Source organism: Poecilia formosa, unplaced genomic scaffold, assembly GCF_000485575.1.
Source record: "Poecilia formosa unplaced genomic scaffold, Poecilia_formosa-5.1.2 Scaffold41, whole genome shotgun sequence".
Taxonomy (NCBI): Eukaryota; Metazoa; Chordata; class Actinopteri; order Cyprinodontiformes; family Poeciliidae; genus Poecilia; species Poecilia formosa.
In genome coordinates, this window is record NW_006799980.1 from 96,155 (window position 1) to 116,322 (window position 20,168).

The window sequence follows — 20,168 nt, forward strand, 5'->3', positions numbered from 1 at the left end:
TTCAAAATGCCTCCATTGTTGTCCCCTTTTCCACTTTCCTCTTCCCTTGAAAATATTTATTTTTTTTGCATAAACCTGCTCAGTTGTTATCCAAACCCACCAAACTGGAAGGAAAAAAAACAATAATGCATCATGAGTTGGTTAGACGGTATTTAACTGGCCAGGTGCTCAGGATATGAGTATGCTACGTTCAGTAATCAGCTGAACAGATGTGGATGTGGTTTTGCTGAGCTTGCAGTTTGACCAAACCATAGCCACGGAAAATACTCACTATCTCTAGATGGAGACAAGCTGCTTCTCCATTCTTGGCTCATTTCTCACCATTGCCATGACATCATCTATCGACACTCAGGATTTTTTTTTCCCCCTCCACCGTTAACAACACTGCCCTTCATATTCACTCATCCTGCTGATTCCTTCTTGTGACCCAGAACTGTAGCTTCTCCAAGTGATTCACCTTCACCGTCTTGTTTACCTTCCTCACTAGTACTTCTGTAATAGTTCTACTGCCAAGGGTGTGGAGGTTGCTCAATGTGTTTAGAAGGCCTTTTATTGGATTCCTGTTAACAGTGTAGACATGCTTTACACTGCTGACATTTTTTTTTTCTTCTTCTTCCTTTTAATGCCAAAACATGTTTGCTTCAAATGCTTCTGCCTTGTGTAGAGTTGAGGGGATGGCTGGTTGGCTTCAGGACAAGATGCTGCAGAATCAGCTCCAAGGTCACATCTACTTCATAGTGTGGGAGTCATAAACTTGGATAGTTCAGACAGCAGCTTGGCCCAGAAGCACTGACACACACTTTCCTCTGTAACATCTTCCTCTTGTAGCTTAAATAAAAGAGGTCTTGGTAATGTGTTCCCCTGTCATTCCCTGTCATCCGTTTCTCACAACACATCCTTCTCAGATGTAATAAAAATTAGCTGAAATGCAGCTATGTAATGCTACATTACCTCTAACCCTCAAATAGCCCGTTACCCTCAAACCTTTGTGACCAAAGATGCCGCTCTTTCATTTGTCAGTATCATCTTCATTTATAATACACTTTAACACACAAATGTTGCTCAGAAGTCCTGCAGAGGAACCACAATAAAAGTAACCTCAAGAGCAACAAGAAGGAGGAACGTCAAACCAGATGATTAAAATAAACCAGCAAAATAAAAATGTCGGACAATAAAAATAGAATTTATTTCAATCGGACTCGAATGTTGGGCTCTGTTTAATTTGAAAGCCAGAAGTGAAACTCTAAAAGCATAAATCTATAGACTGTGAGCAGCTCCTGTTTTGTTTAGAACAGCCACAGAGAAGGCATGATTACCTCAGCTTGAGCTTAGTGTTGAAGACCTAAAATAATTTAAAATATGCCTGGAATATGACGGGCCAAGGCTGCTGTCCAAAAGCAAGCTTGCTCAATGCAGGGTGGCAAAGTTACCGAGTGAGAGAGAAGAGACCCCACGGTGTCACCTCTTATTTATAGCCCAGGAAAACAGAAAGTCACAGATTGCTACATAAGTGTTCCTTGGTATTTTTGACACATTTTAAATAGTACAGCGCAACTTACAATAATGCACCTTTTACACTTTATATTACAGAATAATTAGTTGTGTCAATACGAGTGACCCTGGTGGTTTTGTTAAAAGCAATTATTTCATTATTTGGATTTTTTTCCCAGTCGAGCGAATATACCTAAACAGCACTGCATTTGCGACTGCATAGTTTTTAAGTATTTTTTTTTTACTCACTTTTTCCAGGTATGCCAACAAGAGCGAGTACGGCACTAAAAATCTGTTGTTCTTTCGTCTTTTTTTTTCCCCCCTGAAATTTGGCCACTCTACCTCAAGCACTGAAAAAGCAAAGTTAAACAGAAACATTTTAGTGGAACAACTCAGATTTCCTCCACGACCAAAATCATTTGGCAGCAAGCTCACTCAGACTTGCACCGCAAGTAAACAGTAACAACAGTTCTTGGTAACACTGCGGCAACATACAGTAAATATTTCAGGATGCCGATACTGCTTCATCTCACGCGCTCATCAAAGCACAACAAATGCACCCGTGACTATCAAAACATTCTACGCCAAGTTTTATTTAGTCCAGTGGAAAACGGTGAGGATGGGGCGGGGGGCTAAAAAAGAGCTAATTATAAGTGTCGGGTTCAGGTTGGAAAGTCCATTTCTGCGGGGGTTTGAGAAAGGGGACAGAAAGGGTGTGGTGGCATCTCATGTGGTTTATCCACTTCAGACCCTCCAGGCTCTTGCCAGCACGGTCCTTTCTCTGCCATAATAAATTGTGGTGGGAGGGGCTCGTGATGAGTGCTTTTTCTTCCCCTCTGAAGTTACTCTGTTTGTGTAGTGAAGTTCCACTTTGCCTTTTGTTTCTTACTTGTTTTGTGTGTCACGCTACCTTCAATACGCTTGCCTAGCAGCATGCAGAGATCCTATAGAGCTGGATTCGTATTTGAGTTTTTAAGATTTCGAGTCTGACGGTACAGGCTATGCAAGTACAGGCGGAGGTATTCGGGGGGGGGTTGTAAGGATCAAACCCTACGTTGAGGTGAGACTGAGAAGTTCTGATACGGGCTAAAGCTTTGTGTTACCAACCCTGCAGCAAACTGAGGAGCAAAAAGGAAAGACTTCACCTCTCCTTTTGTTGAATAGCAACCACAGCTCTCATTGTCAGCCTTTTTCTTTTTTTTATTTCATCTGTTTTTATTCTGACTTTCCCTATTCAAGGTCAATAAAGAATTGTTCTATTCTATTATTTTCAGCAACAAGTGCCTAACGCTCTTTGCAAATGATGATAATTCCAGTTTAATCCGGACAAAGAGGAAGAGCTTTAACCATCTGCTGTGCCGAACCTGGGCGAGTTGGGAAACAGGCAGTAGATTAGTGACGATCGGAAGGATTAAGAGCTGAAACATAGTGTGACGTCGGCCTGTGTTTGCATGCAAAACGTCCATGCACCTCTGTGAGCAACCCATTTGCTCACAGGAGGGATTACAGTGAAAAGCCATGTCTCTCTATGCAAGTCTGGAGTGTTTACATGGGTCATGGCCAAGCGCCAGACATGGGGACACTCGGCTCCTTTAAGGTACTTTAAAGAGGATCTGTGCAGGAAGGCAATTAGTTTAGATGGGTTTTTCAGGTAATCTGATACAATGAGTGATGTATACCACAATACCACTTTTTCCTCAAATCTTTTCATTGCCTCCTGTCATATTGTGAATATTAGAATATTAGTAACCCTGATCAAAAATGGGTGTACTATTGGAACCAACCTTTTTTTTCTCCCTCACAGTCGTACCCCCAAATTTACAATTTCAAAGTTTGAGTTCAAAGATAAATTATTTAAGTCATGTTTTTTAAACAAAAACAAAACATTTACTGGTTAAATGTATTGATATAGTGAGGCAAACATAGATAGCAATATTACTTAGTGGATGTGCTATCTGAAAATTATTGATTTATTATGAGACCACAATCCAGCTTTTTAGATTAATTGCTAAACATTATGTGTGGGGGAAAAACAAACACTGCCTGTTACCTTGAACACACCATCGCCATGATGGTTGGGGATGCTTTTCTTCAACAAGGGCAGGGAATCTGGTCATCGTTAATGTGAAGATTGATAAAGCTAAACACTGTTCAATACTCAAAGAAATCCGGGGGCCCAGGGGTGGAGGCCTAGTCAAAGTTCAGACCTCAGTCTAATACATATTTTGAAGCAATATTTGATATTGATGCTCACTGAAGCTCACTATTGAATCTGACTGAATCTAAGCACACTTAAGATTTACTATTTTGTGTTGCTCTACCACATTAAATCCAAAGAAACGCAGGTTTGATTGCAATCTAAGAAAATGCTAAGAAAAGACAAAAAAAAAGTAAGAACACATTTTTCAGGCACGCTAGGGTTGTAAGGCTAATCAGATGCATACTTGTTTGTTATGTTTGATTTGCCCAGATTAAAAAAAAAAACAACCAAAAAAAAAACAATAAATCTGTCTATCAAATCAAATCAAATTAATTTTGATTTTAAGGTGTTCATGATAGATTATTAATTATTTAATCTAAGATTAAATATTGTCATCGAGAGCTTCAAAAGTCCCCAACCCTCTACATTTCCTTTGCTTCCTCTCAATCCTCGCATGATCTGGAAAGAAATGTGTCTTCCATTTTATCAGTTACCGCGCCCTCGCTCTCCCTCGCTCTCCCTCGCTCCAGAGGAAGTTGGCTTTTTCTTGTTGTTTTTTTTCTGGGGGTAGATTATCTGCTTCCACAGACAGCAAACCTTGATTATTTTCAGCCTTTTTGCAGTCAGGACTGCTCGGCGGAGCACTTACCATGCAATTAAGCCTCGTGACAAGCGCTAACTATCGATGCCAGGAACCCTGTCTGGAACTGTTTCACGAATCGATTGAATCAAGCCGAGCCTCTGCGCTCGCTTTTTTTTTTGTATGTTCTATCACAAGCACCAAGGAGTAAAGTTGAAAAGTTGCCTTGCTGCCGGCGTTCTGTCACGACAACATTTGCCATTGTTGGACGTATCACCTTGCAGCAGTCGGCTTTCTGTGTGACGGAGGTCAGAGGGCAAAATCAGACCTACAGGGCGGAAATGGGCCGCTCAGTGTCTGGAGATTCATGTTACTACAGTTATTGATGACTCGGCTCACTACTGGGTTCAGCTTCCAACTGCTACATGACAGGCGTTATCGTCACATGAAAGCATTTTCGTTCCCTTTCTGTGTCACAATACTGAGCTCTCGCCTCAAGTACACAGTGGGATCATTAGACTCAGAGCTTTCCGGAGCACCAGGAGCTGTTCTAGTGCAATTCACAATTATAAAGTCTTCCAGCTGCAGCTAGGGCGCATCAAAGGCATAGTAATTGACTTTGTAAATTTGTGGCCTCTTTTAGAGGGGAAACCCTGAAAGTAACAGAACATTTCAGCTCAGCTTCTTTTGCTTCAACACGTCAAGGTGGAGGGCTGCTCGAAGGCTACGTTTTGACCAAAAATACGAAATCTTCTCTTTCGTCAGAGCAAGACTGCATCAGTGTTTCAGTGTGGATTTTTGTTGGCAAAAAAGCTTAAAGAACTTCAGCTGCTGGGTGATGTGTTGCTGTCTTGCAAGAAGCTGTGTTCTCTTATCAAATAGGGAAAAAAACAAAACAAAAATGGATTTGCACATTTCTGCTCGGCTTGTTTTTACAGCAAAGCGGAAGGTCTCGGAGACGATCTCTGTGTGGGTGGTTCTGCTTTGAAACTGCTGTGCCATTTAAAGGTATGCAGGATGACACAGTGACTCCTCAGCATTTGCACTTTAATACATTTTGAGTTGAAATCCCGTTGGCCGCAGCCGATCGTGACTATGAGGAAGGGCGCTCGCTGTTCTATAAATGGAGCGGCTACACACACACGCACATTAAACTGTCTGCGGCCCTTATCTTTCATTGAAACATTGTGGAGGTGTGAGGACTTCTACGCGTAGGAAACATTGATGATTGAGTCAAGCACATTTCTTTTTTTGTGTAGACGTAGGAATCTTAAGGGCTGCGGACGGACGGTTTAAAAAGTACTCTGCTTGTTCTTGCCGGGGAATTCACATACCAAAATATACAGCAGTCTTCACATGTATTGATCACCTGATAAAGATGTGTGAAAGCCTTTAAACAAAAAAAAAAAACACCTTGAGAAATTTAGAAGAAAAAAAAAAAACAACCTTCAGCTTAATTTTAGTACATTTAATCATGGTAAAAGAAGTCCTGATTTAAGAAGTAACAGTTTTTTGTTTTTTTTTTGCAGTCACCAGTGCAGTCAATTTAGTATGACTGGAACTAAAAATGAGCTTTCTATCTGTTTTTCAAACTTAAAACGTGAAACTTTGAGATTTTCAGACTAAATAAAATACTTAAAATGCATCCTTTAATGAATCAAACGGTCTCAATAAATACTATTTCCTTTCATTTTAGGACATAACACTACAAGCTTAAAGCTGCAGAATGTAACTTTTATATTAAAGAAAATGTGGGCACAGCTTTGGCGCAGGGGAACTAACAACGCCTCCAGTCCTCGACATGGCCGTCAAGGATTTGAGTCCCGGCCCTTTGACTTTTCCCGCATGACTTCACCCCGTCTCTAATCTAGTGTGAAATTCTTAAAATTCTTAAAAAAAAAAAAAAAGATTCTAAAAAAAATGTATTTTTACATATTTGTTAAAATTATATTAATAATAATAATAATAATAATAATAATTAATTATTATTATTATGTCTTGATGGTATGTATAATATGAAGCGCGTCACCTTTTAACCAGGTGTTTAGCAGAAGCTAAACTTTGGGGTCTGAATTAATTTAATAGTCATAAAGGACAAAGTCGTGATTGATAGAGGATACTATGAAAGTTATCCCATAAAACTTTTTTTTTTCTTTAACTGAACATTTTTCTGAGGAATTGGATGTCACAGCCTTAAAGATTCACTGTAAAGCCAATCTTTTATTAAATCTTGTATTTACAGAGGGTGATTGACATTGCTAAGACCCACCGCCTGGCTCTGATTGGTTGTTTCTAATTAGCACTGGGAGAAGGCAGAGGAAGGAGCTTGGTTTACTTTCACAGATTATCTGTCTCATACCATACTGTCACAACGTAGTGACAGTTTCAACAAATATGTAAAAAGTTATTTTTACATAAGTTACATACTTCAGCTTTATGTAATCTACCTGTGACTGAGATATAAATACACAATTAGCAATGGAAAACGATCTAGTCTAGTTGGTTTGCAATTAAAAGGTCAATGGAAAAACATATCTCTTGATTTAAAAGCTTGTTTTTCATTTTAATTGCCCTCATTAACATAATTCATGGCCTTCCTCCGTCTCGAATCGCTTCTCTTTCTACTGATTTTTTTTTTTACCCGCATCAACTCCTGAGATCGACAAGGCACTGCACGCCTCTAGCCATAAATGCAGCCATTTTCCCAAGCTGTGGTAAAATCTAATCACCTTGGGAATAAACACCGTCTTTGCAAAGCTGTTAATAAACACTCTATCTCATCTAGTTTTTACATGTTCAACAAGTTCAGCGTCTCATCCTAAACGCCACAGGGCCTATTTCAAAACGAGACTGCTCCCCGTGCAGATTTTGAGGAAATGTGGTGGCAGAGTCCTGCTGTGGAGTGAATGACTTATTTCCGAATAAATATGTGTATATATTTAGATCTTGCCGCTTACATGTGCTCAACTGCAGGCTGAAAGCGCTAATTGACACGACTTTCCGGTGGGTTTGCGACAGTGGATATCGAGGCTCGAGTTCAGCTTGTGATCCTACCTAACTTTCGTTTAGATTGAACCAAAATTCATGTGGTCTCAATTTAAACTGACTCAGTGTTTTCTGCTCCCTTTGAGAGCGCCCCGACTGGAGACAAAGGAGCAAGCGGGGGCAAGCCACTCCGCTTTTTCTAAATAATGAGTGTGGATTTTGCGCCCGGGAATAAATGGGGGGGTTAATTCTCCCGATTCCTTCATGCCACTTTTGACAGAGACCGTGTGTATTGTGAGGCAGGTTGCCATAGCAACAGCTGCAAAGTAAGAAAAGCTTTCGTTCCCTCTTCGAAAGCACCCCTGAACCTCCTCCCTTGTTCTGATTTTTCTTTTTTCTTTCTTTCTTTTTTTTTTTTTTTTGTCCAGTACCTTGTCAAGTCTCTTCCTCTTTCACCCTCCCTTTCTTCCCCCTTTCTCCAACTTGTACAGACATGGTTTGCCGAGTTTTTGGGTGGGGAATGTTCAGGTATGCATTAGCACATGCACACACGCATACACACGCATACACACACACACACACACACACACACACACAGAGGTTCTGCCTGTATGCCTCTAGTGTAACAGACCAGGGAACAATGAGTCTCAAAAAGAGACTTTCCTTCAAGAGGAGCTGGAACTTCAACACTGTAAGTAAACAGTAGGCTCCCCGACTGAGCCTCCTCTTCCTCTAAAGCTTGAAGAAAGGAGACTCCTTTTGTTCAGTCAGCTGTTTTTCTCATTAATCTCCGTCTCTGTCGCTCGTCTCTTTCTCTGCCCAACTTAAAACAGCTGTCTGTGTCGGCAGGGACCTGCGGTTGTTAGCGGCGTGTTAGAAACAGCCTCGGCTTGAGTCAAAGTTTAGTTTTGAAATGTCTGAGTACATCAAAGTGTGCGAAAACGGGTATAGGTAATGGGTAAATAATAACCCAGAGCCTTAAAGATAATAGAAGTCTCTTTTGAAAACATCTGAGATACCCCGTGAGGGAGTGGTGCTCATGCGCTTAATGTTTCCAAGATTTTCTCAACAATTTGTTAACTTTTTCCTTTCCACTCGTTTCATACTTTTGCCACCTTTTGTCTCTGAGTGATGCCCTGCACTAATACACCTTGTGGTGTGTTTACGATTCTGGCTATACGGTGGAAAGATCACAGAGAAACCTTTCCTAACCAAAAGCCAAATCACAGGCTTCTCAGATCGAGCATGTTATCCGTTTATTTGACCTCTGAAGAGTCTCGCTGGGAGGTTGGACATTTAAACTACTGTCTTACGTAAATGCTGCAGAGCCACCCACACTGAGAAGTTTGTTATTAGAGGTGCCAACTGTAGAAGAGAACATATGGACAAGTGGTGACTGTCTACGGGGATCATCGCTTTAGTCAAAATACAGACTAACCAGTTAAAAAAAAAAAAACACACCTTTTTTTCACTCCTTACTCAATACAAATAAAACTTTGTGATTTCTTATGCAGCTATCACTGCCGTTAAGTGATCTGCTGACTTTACAGGGTCCTGTTTATTTTGCCCCTTCCGATTTAGAGGTTTGGGCCTGTCTACTTTGGGAGATTTTGCAATGACAATTTCCTCCCCGGAAATGGGACACTTTGTACCTGCTTTGACAACTGGCAGTAATTATCTGTCATCTACTCATCGTCTTCTGTCAGAAAATGTTGTGTTATGAGTAGAGTTTTCCAGCAGAAGGTCACTTAAAATTGTTAGCTTTTCATCAGGGTTCATAATGTATAACAGTAAATAGTAATTGAGTATAATACAAAGATCGAAGATAATAAAATGCATTGACTTAAAAGACAAATGAGAGAGGGACCCTGTAGATAGTATTTGAAAGTGCTCAACACTCATACACAATGGTTCAAGTGAAACGGTATGAAGGGGTTCGTTTACGGGTACTAATTGGAAATATTAGGGAGTGAAATGACAAATTGACTTTGAGCCTTATAATTTTTTTCACAACTTCCCACACTTTCTCAAATTTAAAGTTTGACATCTTCAAGGTGCATATTTTCATGCAAGAAATTCAATGTTTTCTCCTCAAGCTTTTTTTTTTTTTTTTTCCAGTAATTTTAGGTTCATGTTTTGGGACATTAACTTGTTGGGGGACCAGAAGCTGCTGCTGAGCCTGGACAATACAGAACAATACATTTCAACCCAGGAAACTTCACCTCGTTATTCTGAGATGCACAGATTCAAGGTTCCTTTAGCCAAATGTTTTGTGTCTTTCTTGGGTCTCCTATCTTTTTCTGCCAGACAGTGAAATCCATTGATGATGGGTTTTCAATGGTTCAATGTTTCTCCTGTTGTTTGATTATCATTCCCATCAGCTTTGAGTTTCATTCCACAAGATTTGGATGCAGGATTCTTACTGCAATATTCTTGATATAAAATCTTAACTTTTTATATCAATAATCTTCTTTCCAAGCTCCTCAGACATCTTCCCCACCTTTTTCTGCATCTGGCCTTTGCTTAGTGTAAGGTAATATTTTAGTATCATCAAAGTGGGTAGCAAAATCCAAGGCTATGTTTGTTCCTTTTAAATAGTTTTTTTTAAATAGCTGCTAAAAGCTTGTGGGTGCATAGGAAACTAATTGGGATTAAATGGCTTCAGACAAGATAATAAAGCAATGATTAATTATCTCTTTAGGGGAAGGATCTGGAGCCTCATTTGGCTCTGTAGACCTTTCACATTTATCTTAATAAATTTGGTGAAAAATGATGTAGAATGAACAACGCTTTTTAAGTATAGCATTTTTGTCAGTTTAGTTTTTTCATGGAACAATTAAATTAAATTTCCACAAATGAATTACACTAAATGGGCCAGCAATTTAAAAAAAAAAAATCTGCTTCTCCTTCAGTAGGTTGTGTTTTTGCACAATCACACATAAATATGAACATCTCAGAAGAAAATGTATCCATCCTCTCTTCACTAAAGTTTTATTTTTCTTGATTTAAAAACCTAGAAATAGAAATGAAGTGGATGTTCTTTAAAACGACAGCAATTATCCTATTATAAATATTTCTATGTTCGCATTTAGCACTCCTAGCATTGTCCAAACAACAGTCTGAGTATCCTTTCATAAAATGTATATCATTGCCCCCCGAAATTTCTAAATGACTGCCAACAGTACCAAATATGTCATATTTTACAAGAGACAAAGGTTGAAATCTCCAAATACTGAAACAGAATAACTTTACTTTGGTCACCCTGCCTGTTATCATCTGAATGTATTGCTCTCTCTCAGCCTTAACATGTAACGATTTGCATAGCTTTTTAAATCTCTGCAATTCCTCTTAGTTAACATTAAAGCTTTTTTCAGTTTCCACATCCACACCAAACGGTGTTGGTGTCAGCCTGATCTGGTAGCACTGAGGTGTAACGCTTTCACTGATCAGTAAAATATTATACCTTTTGACCACCAATCAGCACTGATAGAATAGGACGATACCAATTAGGATATCTTTGTAAAAATAAACAACACAACTTATTTTCACAAAAAATATTGGTTTGCTTTTCACATACAAAAGAAACCCTGGCACATATTATTTTCTCCTTTGAACGTTTAAATCAATTTTCAGGAGAAATGAAGCATTTTCTCATGCTAAAAGGGGTAAACCTAAGCCAACGTTAATCAAATAGCTAGCACAGCCAAGTTTCCATAGAAGCTAAACTTTATTCGTTGTCAGCTGTTCGATCTTTTTAGCCTTGTTTTATGTCTCTGGCATGAGTACAGCTGCAACAATGAGACATTGCATCAACTCCATGTGTCAGAACGGCGTGATTAACTGGAACTCTCCCACTCTTCTCTGAGCAACCTCTGCTCTTGCACAAAGTAGGTATTTATCATATTTGTCAGCCATACATTTTCTGTTATAGGCCCTTGACCCTTGAGGCATTTCTAACTGCTAAAACACCACCTCATAATTTCAGCATTTAACCTGTGGACCTTTCGCTCGGCCAAAACCAAAGTTGACGTCACACTGTGTGACAAGATGGCTGCCCTGTTGTCCAGAGTGAACTCTGCCCGCGTGGAGTCAGAGCTTGAGGTTTTGCCATTTTTAGATCCAGAGGGACAAACAGATGTAGTGGGTGCTCTCTTTCTCTCTCTCCTCTTTCTGCTTCTCTCTTCTGTTTCGGGGTGTTCTTCATGTTGGTCCTCCCCTCCTGTGATTATTGAACACATGCTTAGCCACCACAGAAGAAGCGGTTTTTGGGTGTTGACGATTGTAAGGGTGGATTCAGCAGCACGGTTGTAAAAGAGGCTGTGACACGCAATTAGTGGTTTGGTGGTCTGTGTCTGATTGAGATTTTACATGTGGCCGGTCCTGGAATAGAACCGAACGTCATCCCCCGCCCCCTCCCCCACCTGTGTGCTTTCAGAAGGCCAATTGGGTCTACACAGAAGTTCACGTGAAATCATTTTAATATTTAGTTGTCAAATTATCTGTCCGACAGCTTTCGCTTTACTTCTTTTTTTTTTTTCTTAACATCCCAGCTCTTAAAAAATGATTTAAAGGCTAAATATCTGTGTTCCTCATAAAGCCTGTAAAAGAAAAAAACCTTGTTTGTGCATTTTCTCAGTTTTGCATATTCTCACTTTGAAGTGGGAGATCAGAAAATACCCCACTGCAAATAGTCTCTCCGTTTTCAGATTGTGTCCTCCAACGCACCAATCCTTTGCGAGCGTTCTTGAACCGAGTCCCAGGATATTCTTCCCAGCATTTAAATATAATGGTGAAAACAGCTTGACAGTTTGGGCTTAGAATATTCCTCGGCTTGCTCTGCACACACACACACACACACACACACACACACACACAAAATTACATAAGTGAGTACACTGTTAACATTGTCCTTTGTTTTTAGAATATCATAAAACCAAAGTTTATTTCCTTTTAAGTATTGTTAACTGGAAGTAGAAAGATTTTTATCAGAGCAAATTCATGTCGCAACATTCGTGGTTAAGTGCTGCCGCGTCATGCTTTTGCCCTCTGTCACACATTACAAGTATCTACAAACGTTTGATTTCAACGTCAACGCAGAAATGCTTATTACTTGACAGCTCGGAAGCCTAATCCCCAATCCCGGATGGGCTGCGAATGTGTGAAGGTGTGAATTTTTCAGCAAGCCTTTTCGCTGGAATACTTTCTGATGCAGGAATAACACCTCCGCTGACGTGTGAAAACGACTTCAGCTTACAGTTATACAACGCCGAAGGACCCAGAAAACAGAAAGAGGAGCTAGAAAAACTTCTACGCCACAGGAAAAGAGCAAAAATGACCGTGTGGATGTTGGTTTTCGAAACAGTCATGCAAGTAATTATGGAGGATTCAACGTTTGGCTGCCATGGCTACCTTGTGCGATTGCTCAGGGACACGGGTCACTCACTCCCTGCATTAGCAAGTAAAAAGAGGGCCATTGCAGCCACTGATGGCCTCTCAAGTAGACAGCCTTGATGGCTCCTTGTCGTTGTGGCTGCGTTGAGAAGGAATGTGCTGCAAGGAGGGGAGAGAAAGGGTGGGTACTGAGTGTGTGTGGAGGCCAAAGGTCCACCCACGAACAAACGAGCGGGCTGGTGGAAGGTGCAGACTCACACTGCCAGAAAGCAAACCAGGGAAAACACAAACCTCAAAGCAGCTGGGTGTGATGCCAGAGGAAACTCTACCAGCAGATCAGGCTTCAGCCTCTTCTCTTAGCACTGTGGGTCATGAGGGCAGCCTCTCATTCATGTCTCTCTTTGTTCTCTTTCAGTCTGCAGCTTCTTCAGATGGTGGTGAGTACAACTTACTTTTTCTATGTAAAAATCAAATCCAATGTAAATCCTAAGCTCTTCTTTTTATCTATCCTTTTTTTTGTTTTGTTTTTACTAACTCAGTAAAACTCTTGCAGTTTCTCCAGCATTCTGTGTTGTATTCATTTGCAAAGTACAAAATGATTAAAAAAAAACAAAAAAAAAACAGTCTAATAAATGTCCCTCTCTGGGGATGGTGTGTTCACTGCAGGCAGTATGCCTCATTAACAAAGGATGTTTGTTGAGGGTGTTTGGGGTTCCTGTCGGGTTAGCGCCCATGCTGTCTGGTCGTCGCTTTTTATAGCGCTCTTGGCAGCACTCTCAAGTCTGCAGCAAAGAGTTCAGCTGAGCTCCTTTTGTTACTGCTGATGTGGCTCACACCCTCTTTAAAGTTGTAAGGAAGATCCCACAGCTTTGGTCATGTTGCATTAAAGCAATAGTTTGGGTTCTCTGAAGAGATTCTCTCTAAAGTTGCCAAGATTAGTTTCTTTACTTAATGTAGACAGATGGGATAGCTCAGAAAGAAGGTAGGAAAATGAAGAAATACTCAGAGAAGTGGAACGCCAACAGCTGCTTTGATGTGTTAATGTATTTTAGCTGCTCAAAACAAACATAAACTTGAAATATTGATATCTATGGGGCGACAGTCTGAGATTGTCACACCATAGTAACCTTGAGTAAAAATACCACAGTATCAGTTATTACACAAAGAAATTGCATAACACGATTAAAAAACAGCTTGTGAATCATCTCGTAGCTTTGCAGCTGTAGAGTTGCATTGATAAGGGAAATGTTCTGGACCCATTCAGTTTTCACATATTGGGACTGGAGATCCTTCCAATCTGAAAAATTTGTCCTTTTAGTAAGTGTAAGGAACTCATAGTCACTTTCTTTCAGCCAGCTGGCTAGCAGTGCGCTGGGGCAGCTCTGTTTTACTCTACGCTCCACACAGTTAATCTCTATCAATCTCCTTGATGTAAGTAACCGATCCATGCCAATGTAGCCCAATGTTGTTCAGCTTTCTTCTGTTTTTGAAAGCTAATCAACGTCCCTGTTGCTGCACAAAATTACGCTGGTGGAAGCTGACCTGCCGATAACAGTTTTGGTCAGTTTTGATTTCTTTAAGACAGAAGAACGCTATTGAACACTATTTTTCTCGTCTTTGTAACAGCAGCACCCTTAAATAATTTACATTACAAGCACATAAAAACGGCACACCTGGTTTTTGTACCTCATATAGGCAGTTCCAATAGGAAGTCTGAGTGAATATTCAAGAGAATGTGAATACTAGAGATCTGATTAAAAAAAAAACACTTTCCTTTTTAGTAGCTTCTGGCATACGTTTCCTTTTTATGAGTTTATTTTAGACACCTTAGTGACACTGAAACATGAATCAGTTTTGGTTTAAATGGCTAAAATCAATCAAAAACAATAGTTTACTAAGTGATTTTTACTGCTTCTGGGATTTATTCACCTAAGCTATAAACTCACAGCGTAATGACATCTTTCTACATGTATGGGGTTAATGCTGTAAAAAAAAAAAGAAAAAAAAACTTTGCTGAAACTACAATAAAAAAGTTTTCAGTCTGTTTAGTAAACTCGAGCAAATGGCTTGTCAGCTATACTTAAACAGCCGCTCTCAGTAACACAGTCTAACAGATGGTTTTATGGTGTTGAAATAAATAAACCCACACCAAGTTTCTGTATGTAGTTTTAAAAACACTCCTACTGAGTCAAAGGAACTCGCACTAACAGTGGGTTTAAAAGGTCACACTGAGGCCTTAGTCATACTCTCTGATGTCGGCTACTATTTATGGTGTTTTTTTTTTGTTTTTTTTTTTTGTTTTGTTTTATTTTTTTTATTTCACAAGGTCATATATGAACTGCACCTGTTTGTAAATCCTTCCCATTCATGCTTGCATATTAGCAGCATGAAGACATGCATAGCTGCAACTTTAAAAAAACAAAACAAACAAGCAACAAACAAGTGTGTTTTTGAGACCAGGCATAAACCTAATTCCTGTTGTCCATGGCGACCAGTTAACTGCTCAGAATGAGAACGACTGTGCATCTGTAACCAGCTCCGCTGTGACCTTTTTGTTTTCACTGAGCACCCCTTGTTTGGTCTGCCCACAGCTCTCAAGTGGCCATCTGCCGTCATGATAGCAGGTACTGCTCAGGCTAAGGTGCTACTTTAGTCGCCCACCAGTTGCTAAATAGTTGCCCGCTCTTACTCCTTGTGTGCCTGTAATCAGCCACAACCCCCGCCCCACTCTCTGCTCCTTTTATGATGCTCTCTTTTTGTCTCTCCGTCCCTATAGCAACATCTGCTGTTTCTTTTACTTTATATTTTTTTATTAGTCCACTCTAAAAATTTCGGTTCTGCGCTACGAAATTGACCAGCAAGACAGCAACTGCAAACCTCAATGTGCAATTTTGAAGAAATCCTTGCTTATAATGAAGCGGTGGTTTAAGTACTTGTATAGTTTTAGTCTGTTGTTGTACAGGAAACTTTATAAGCAATAGAAACAGTCAGAAAAAGGTTGGCCATTTAGCACCCTCCACAATTATTGCCACAACTCGTAGAGCTGTGTAGAAAAGGCTTAAAATATGTGGTTGCTATGACGACCTGGTGACCCTAAGATGCTACTTTTTCCTGCGACCAGCTTTTAAGATTTTTATTATTATTATTATTATTATTATTATTATTATTATTATTTGCCTTACCATCTTTTTTATAGAATGTAATGGTCATCATTCAGCCTCATTTGTTCTAGTTGTTTAAAACGTTTTAATTATTAACATGTTTACTGTTTCCCAATGTATCTGTCTTACTTGAATGGCTTTTTTTTTTTTTTTTTGTCTTTCCCATTTTTTAGCGTTATGGGCCTCTTTGTCAGGTCATGTTTATGGTGAACTCTATTTATACTCAAATGTCAGATTTTGTGAGTTCTGGTCGGAAATAACACCCTTTGAGAACTGTAATCATGGCGGGGGAAAGTGATAGAAGTATGTTGTTTTTTTTTCTTGTACTGCTGATAGTAGCACCCCAACAATTAGCAAACCACACTGCTCCTCACGCTCGCAATTAAATGTGTTTCGTACCTGTGTGGCACAATTCGCAGATCCAAGCTGTGACTCCAAACTAAACACAACATTGCACCCTAGAAAAAAGGGAAATCTTAGAAAATTACTATTCAATCTCCTACAAAAACCTACAACTTTCAGTTGCATTTATGTTAAAGTTGCTCGATATATCAAATTTCAACTGCCATCTAAATGTCTATGTGTACAATGTCATAGACAGGACTGCTTGGATAAAGTGTTCATATAAGTGCAATTTATGTAAATTTTGGTCTACATTATTTCTGGGCGTTTTGATAGGAAAAAGTCAGAAAATTGTGGATTACATGTTATAAGTATTATTATCCCAATAATCTGTAATAGTATTGCAAAGATATGTTCTCAATATCATGCAGACCTAATTTTGTTTATAGAAATAGCTGTGGCTGATTTAATCAAAAACTGTTTCCAGAACTAGTATTTCTTTACTTACTGAAATAAATGTGCTCAAATTCAAGGCGGGATTTTCTTAAATATTCCATGGGATGTAAAAAAGATTTTACTTAAAGGCTTTTTAACACATCTTCATCGAGGATGCGAAGGTTTGTGCACGGAGCTGTATCCTTTGTCTAATCGTCATGGAAAAAATGACTATTCTTTTTTTTTTTTATTTCCTTGACTGTGTGCAATAACACTCAAGGGTTTTAAGTAAATAACAATTTTCAGTTTCCTCTTTCCTGTTACATTTTGCTTCTTGCAGACTACAGTGGAATCCAGCTGCAGGGATGCTGCAGTCATAGCAGCCTGACCAGCAATGGCAGTCTTCCAGGGGCCGGCGGCCATCGGGGGTCCGCGGATCACCGGGTGGCCGGCTGGTCCACCTGCTTCGAGCGGCTTCTCCAGGACCCCGTGGGTGTGCGTTACTTCTCGGTAAGTCGATGTAAAGTTTCTCTCTGACCGAAATGAAGACGTTTCCCCCCCCAAGTTTTCTGGGACAGTTTATGCTGTAAAACAGTGTGAGAAAACGTTTTTATTGGTTCAGTTGGTTCTTTTGTTCTTTGTAGAGAAATATTGTCCAGAATTGTGGCTGTAACGATTCAACCATTCTGGCTTGTGTGATTCCTTGGAGGAATTGGTTAGTTATGAACTTACACCTCGGGGCTTTGCATTTGCTAAATGTCACGTACTTCATGAAGTACATGACGTCTTTAGCCAAAGTCGGAGCCAACAGTGCACATATCTACATAGTCATGCATTGTGTGCTGGGATTTGCAAATGGTTTCGGTTCAGAATAGTTGATCAGAAGTCATCCTTTTAAGCAGAGCCACCTTTCTTGTACTGTACTCTGTCCTCCCACACTAAAGATGTTTCGTTGATTGTAGCGCATGACACCTTCAGAAAGCTCGGCGATAAGTGCTGGCTTCAGAGATCCACCTCCCTCCACACTGATCAGCTTCTCTCGCCCACACCATCCTGCGCCCACACTTACAATACACCAGTCTTCACCCAGTAATTTCTGCCCTCACTAATGGTCTCAACGGCAACAGCTCTGGGTGAGACAAGAAAACAATCGGCTGCTTCCGATTATATAAAACCTCTGGTTTGCCTCCACAGGAATTTCTCAAGAAAGAGTTCAGTGAGGAGAATATCTTGTTCTGGCAGGCCTGCGAATACTTCAGTCATGTCCCTGCAACAGACAAAAAGCAGGTAAGAGCAGCTACAGATGAAACCAGATGGTGCTTATTATAGGGGTGAAATTTGATGTGATCCCTCCACACTTATTGGCACCACTGACAAATATCTTTTATAGAAGTTACAGGGCAGGAGATTTATGTTTTTTTTGTACAGTTTTCACTTAATTACTACTCTGAATATGTTTGTTTTTTTTCCCAGTAAATTGCCTGAGTCTGAATACGCCATTTAACAATTAATCAATTACCAAATCGGTTGACAATGATTTCAGACATCATAATGGATCCAATTAATTTTTTCTTCCCTTTTCCACTTTTTGAAGTTCATCAATGAGCTTCTAGTAGATACTCCCAAGATTTCCTGTTTCACTGGGCTGTAAATATGATCAGACACAAAGACTTTACACTTAGCCGCTATTCAAAATGGGAAAGCTAAAAAAACAATAAATAAATAAAAATAGCGCTATGGAAAAGAAATTGTATTTTCAGATCATTTTTACATTTCTGCATCTTCATTTCCCATTTGTTTGTCTGTCCTTCGTGTGTTTTGAGTGGATATTTTAAAAATCTTTATGTAGAGCCCAAATTTAGTAGATAAATACTAAGTTTTAAGACAAATGACTTGCTGTTTAAAAACTAAAAATCTGGACCTACAAAAGTGCAGGAAGATTGTACTACCGGTAAATCTCCTAAGTTCACTGTTGGAGAATTGCAGCAAAAAGTGTTTTCTTGGACATTGCCAGGTTTTGTCACCAATATTTAAATACGCTCGTGTGACGCAGCAGCTATAACCTCACCAATTCTGCCGCCTGCAGCTGTCCCAGAGAGCGGGGGAGATCTACAACAGCTTCCTGTCCAGCAAGGCCACCATGCCAGTGAACATCGACAGCCAGGCCCAGCTGGCGGACGATGTCCTCACCTCACCTCAGCCTGAAATGTTCAAGACCCAGCAGCTACAGGTACTAGAACCCCTGCGTGTTTAACGTCGGCCGTGTTGTTTGAAGGAGTCAGCTGTTGGTAGCGAAGGCATCTTCTGGAAAGCATTGATACAGGAGGGATTCCTTGTGTTTTCGGGGGTTTGCTCTCATCTAGCCTCAATTCGCTTTGTGGAAGCATATTGAGGTTTTTCTCTCTCTTTTTTTTCGGTGGCCATCTGGGTTTGTTTACAGAAAGGCTCAGAGGCTTTACCAGAGAGATAAACACAAACTGGCATACACCCACAGAGAATCCAACACACATTATGCAGACAGGGAGCCATAGACATGCAGTCAAAGATCTGTGTATTCCCAGCTAGTACATTAGCATGATTACGTGTGGACGCTTAAGACTGCTGTCATAACATCAGCTGGAACTGCATGTCGTTACTGGGACTGCCTCTCTTCTTTGTTCTTCTTGTCTTCACACTCTGGATATTATTAGACTCCAAATGTTCAGTTTCTCTCTGTTCTCCGTGTGTCCTTAGATCTTTAACCTGATGAAGTTCGACAGCTACTCGCGTTTCCTGAAGTCCTCCCTCTACCTGGAGTGTCTGCGCGCTGAGGAGGACGGTCAGCCGCTGCCGGACCCCTACCAGATCCCCTGCAGCCCCGCGCCCTCCAAACACAGCGCCAGCTCTGACCGCTCCACCCTCTCCACTCCCAAAAAGGTAGCAATTTTTTTTAATTCTTTTTAACTCGTTTTCGTTGCAAGTGCCATTTTTGACATCTTTTGCACATGTCCAGACTCGAGGGTAAAATGTGATTTTTGGTTTTTTTCCCCACACACACAGGACATCAGAAAGCAGAGGTCAGGGAAGTCATTAAATGAAGACACCAAGGACGAGAGCGCAGATAAGAAGCGCGGCATCTTCTTCTCCTGGTCTCGCAACAGGAGCTTTGGGAAGGGACCAAAGAAGAAAGACATCGGAGACATTAATCTGGGTGGGAATTAGTGACCGTTGTGCTCTGATTGCTGAAACCCTTAGCATTCTTAATTCTTGAGCTACGGCTAAATGTTCATTTAACCCTTGCTGCAGACTCAGCAAAAGTATTCATACCACTTGACCATAAAACTACAATTACAGCTTTAACCGTTTTTATTGGTGCTTTATCTGATTTACCAACAAAAAGTCCTTTTACCTGAGTTTTGCAACAAAGCAACCGTAACATAATGGTGCCAACCCTGTGCTTAAAATTTGGGAAGGCTTGCAATGTTCACACCTTTTTTTAAAACATAAAGTTGCTGTAAACCAACATAATCCTTTGAACTGATATTGACATTGATATTTCTCTTCCTTTACATTTTTTTCTGTTTTCTTTTAATTTTTTCGAGAT

At 40.2% G+C, this 20,168-nt stretch overlaps 1 protein-coding gene across 7 annotated transcripts in view; it reads left to right on the forward strand.

Annotated features, from left to right (window-relative positions):
- LOC103137481 (regulator of G-protein signaling 12-like) overlaps nucleotides 1-20,168 on the forward strand; it is a 46,329-nt gene that overhangs the window by 9,945 nt on the left and 16,216 nt on the right. For 3 of the 7 annotated variants that reach the window (XM_016671086.1, XM_016671087.1, XM_016671089.1), the window contains 7 exons: nucleotides 13,063-13,084; nucleotides 15,239-15,271; nucleotides 16,926-17,095; nucleotides 17,780-17,872; nucleotides 18,672-18,815; nucleotides 19,319-19,501; nucleotides 19,625-19,775. In XM_016671086.1, the coding sequence (XP_016526572.1) occupies nucleotides 13,063-13,084; nucleotides 15,239-15,271; nucleotides 16,926-17,095; nucleotides 17,780-17,872; nucleotides 18,672-18,815; nucleotides 19,319-19,501; nucleotides 19,625-19,775 (796 nt within the window). Of the gene's footprint in view, nucleotides 1-7,855; nucleotides 7,948-13,062; nucleotides 13,085-15,238; nucleotides 15,272-16,925; nucleotides 17,096-17,779; nucleotides 17,873-18,671; nucleotides 18,816-19,318; nucleotides 19,502-19,624; nucleotides 19,776-20,168 lie in introns of those variants that run through there. The other 4 variants (XM_007551230.2, XM_007551232.2, XM_016671088.1 and 1 more) reach the window with 3 other exon arrangements.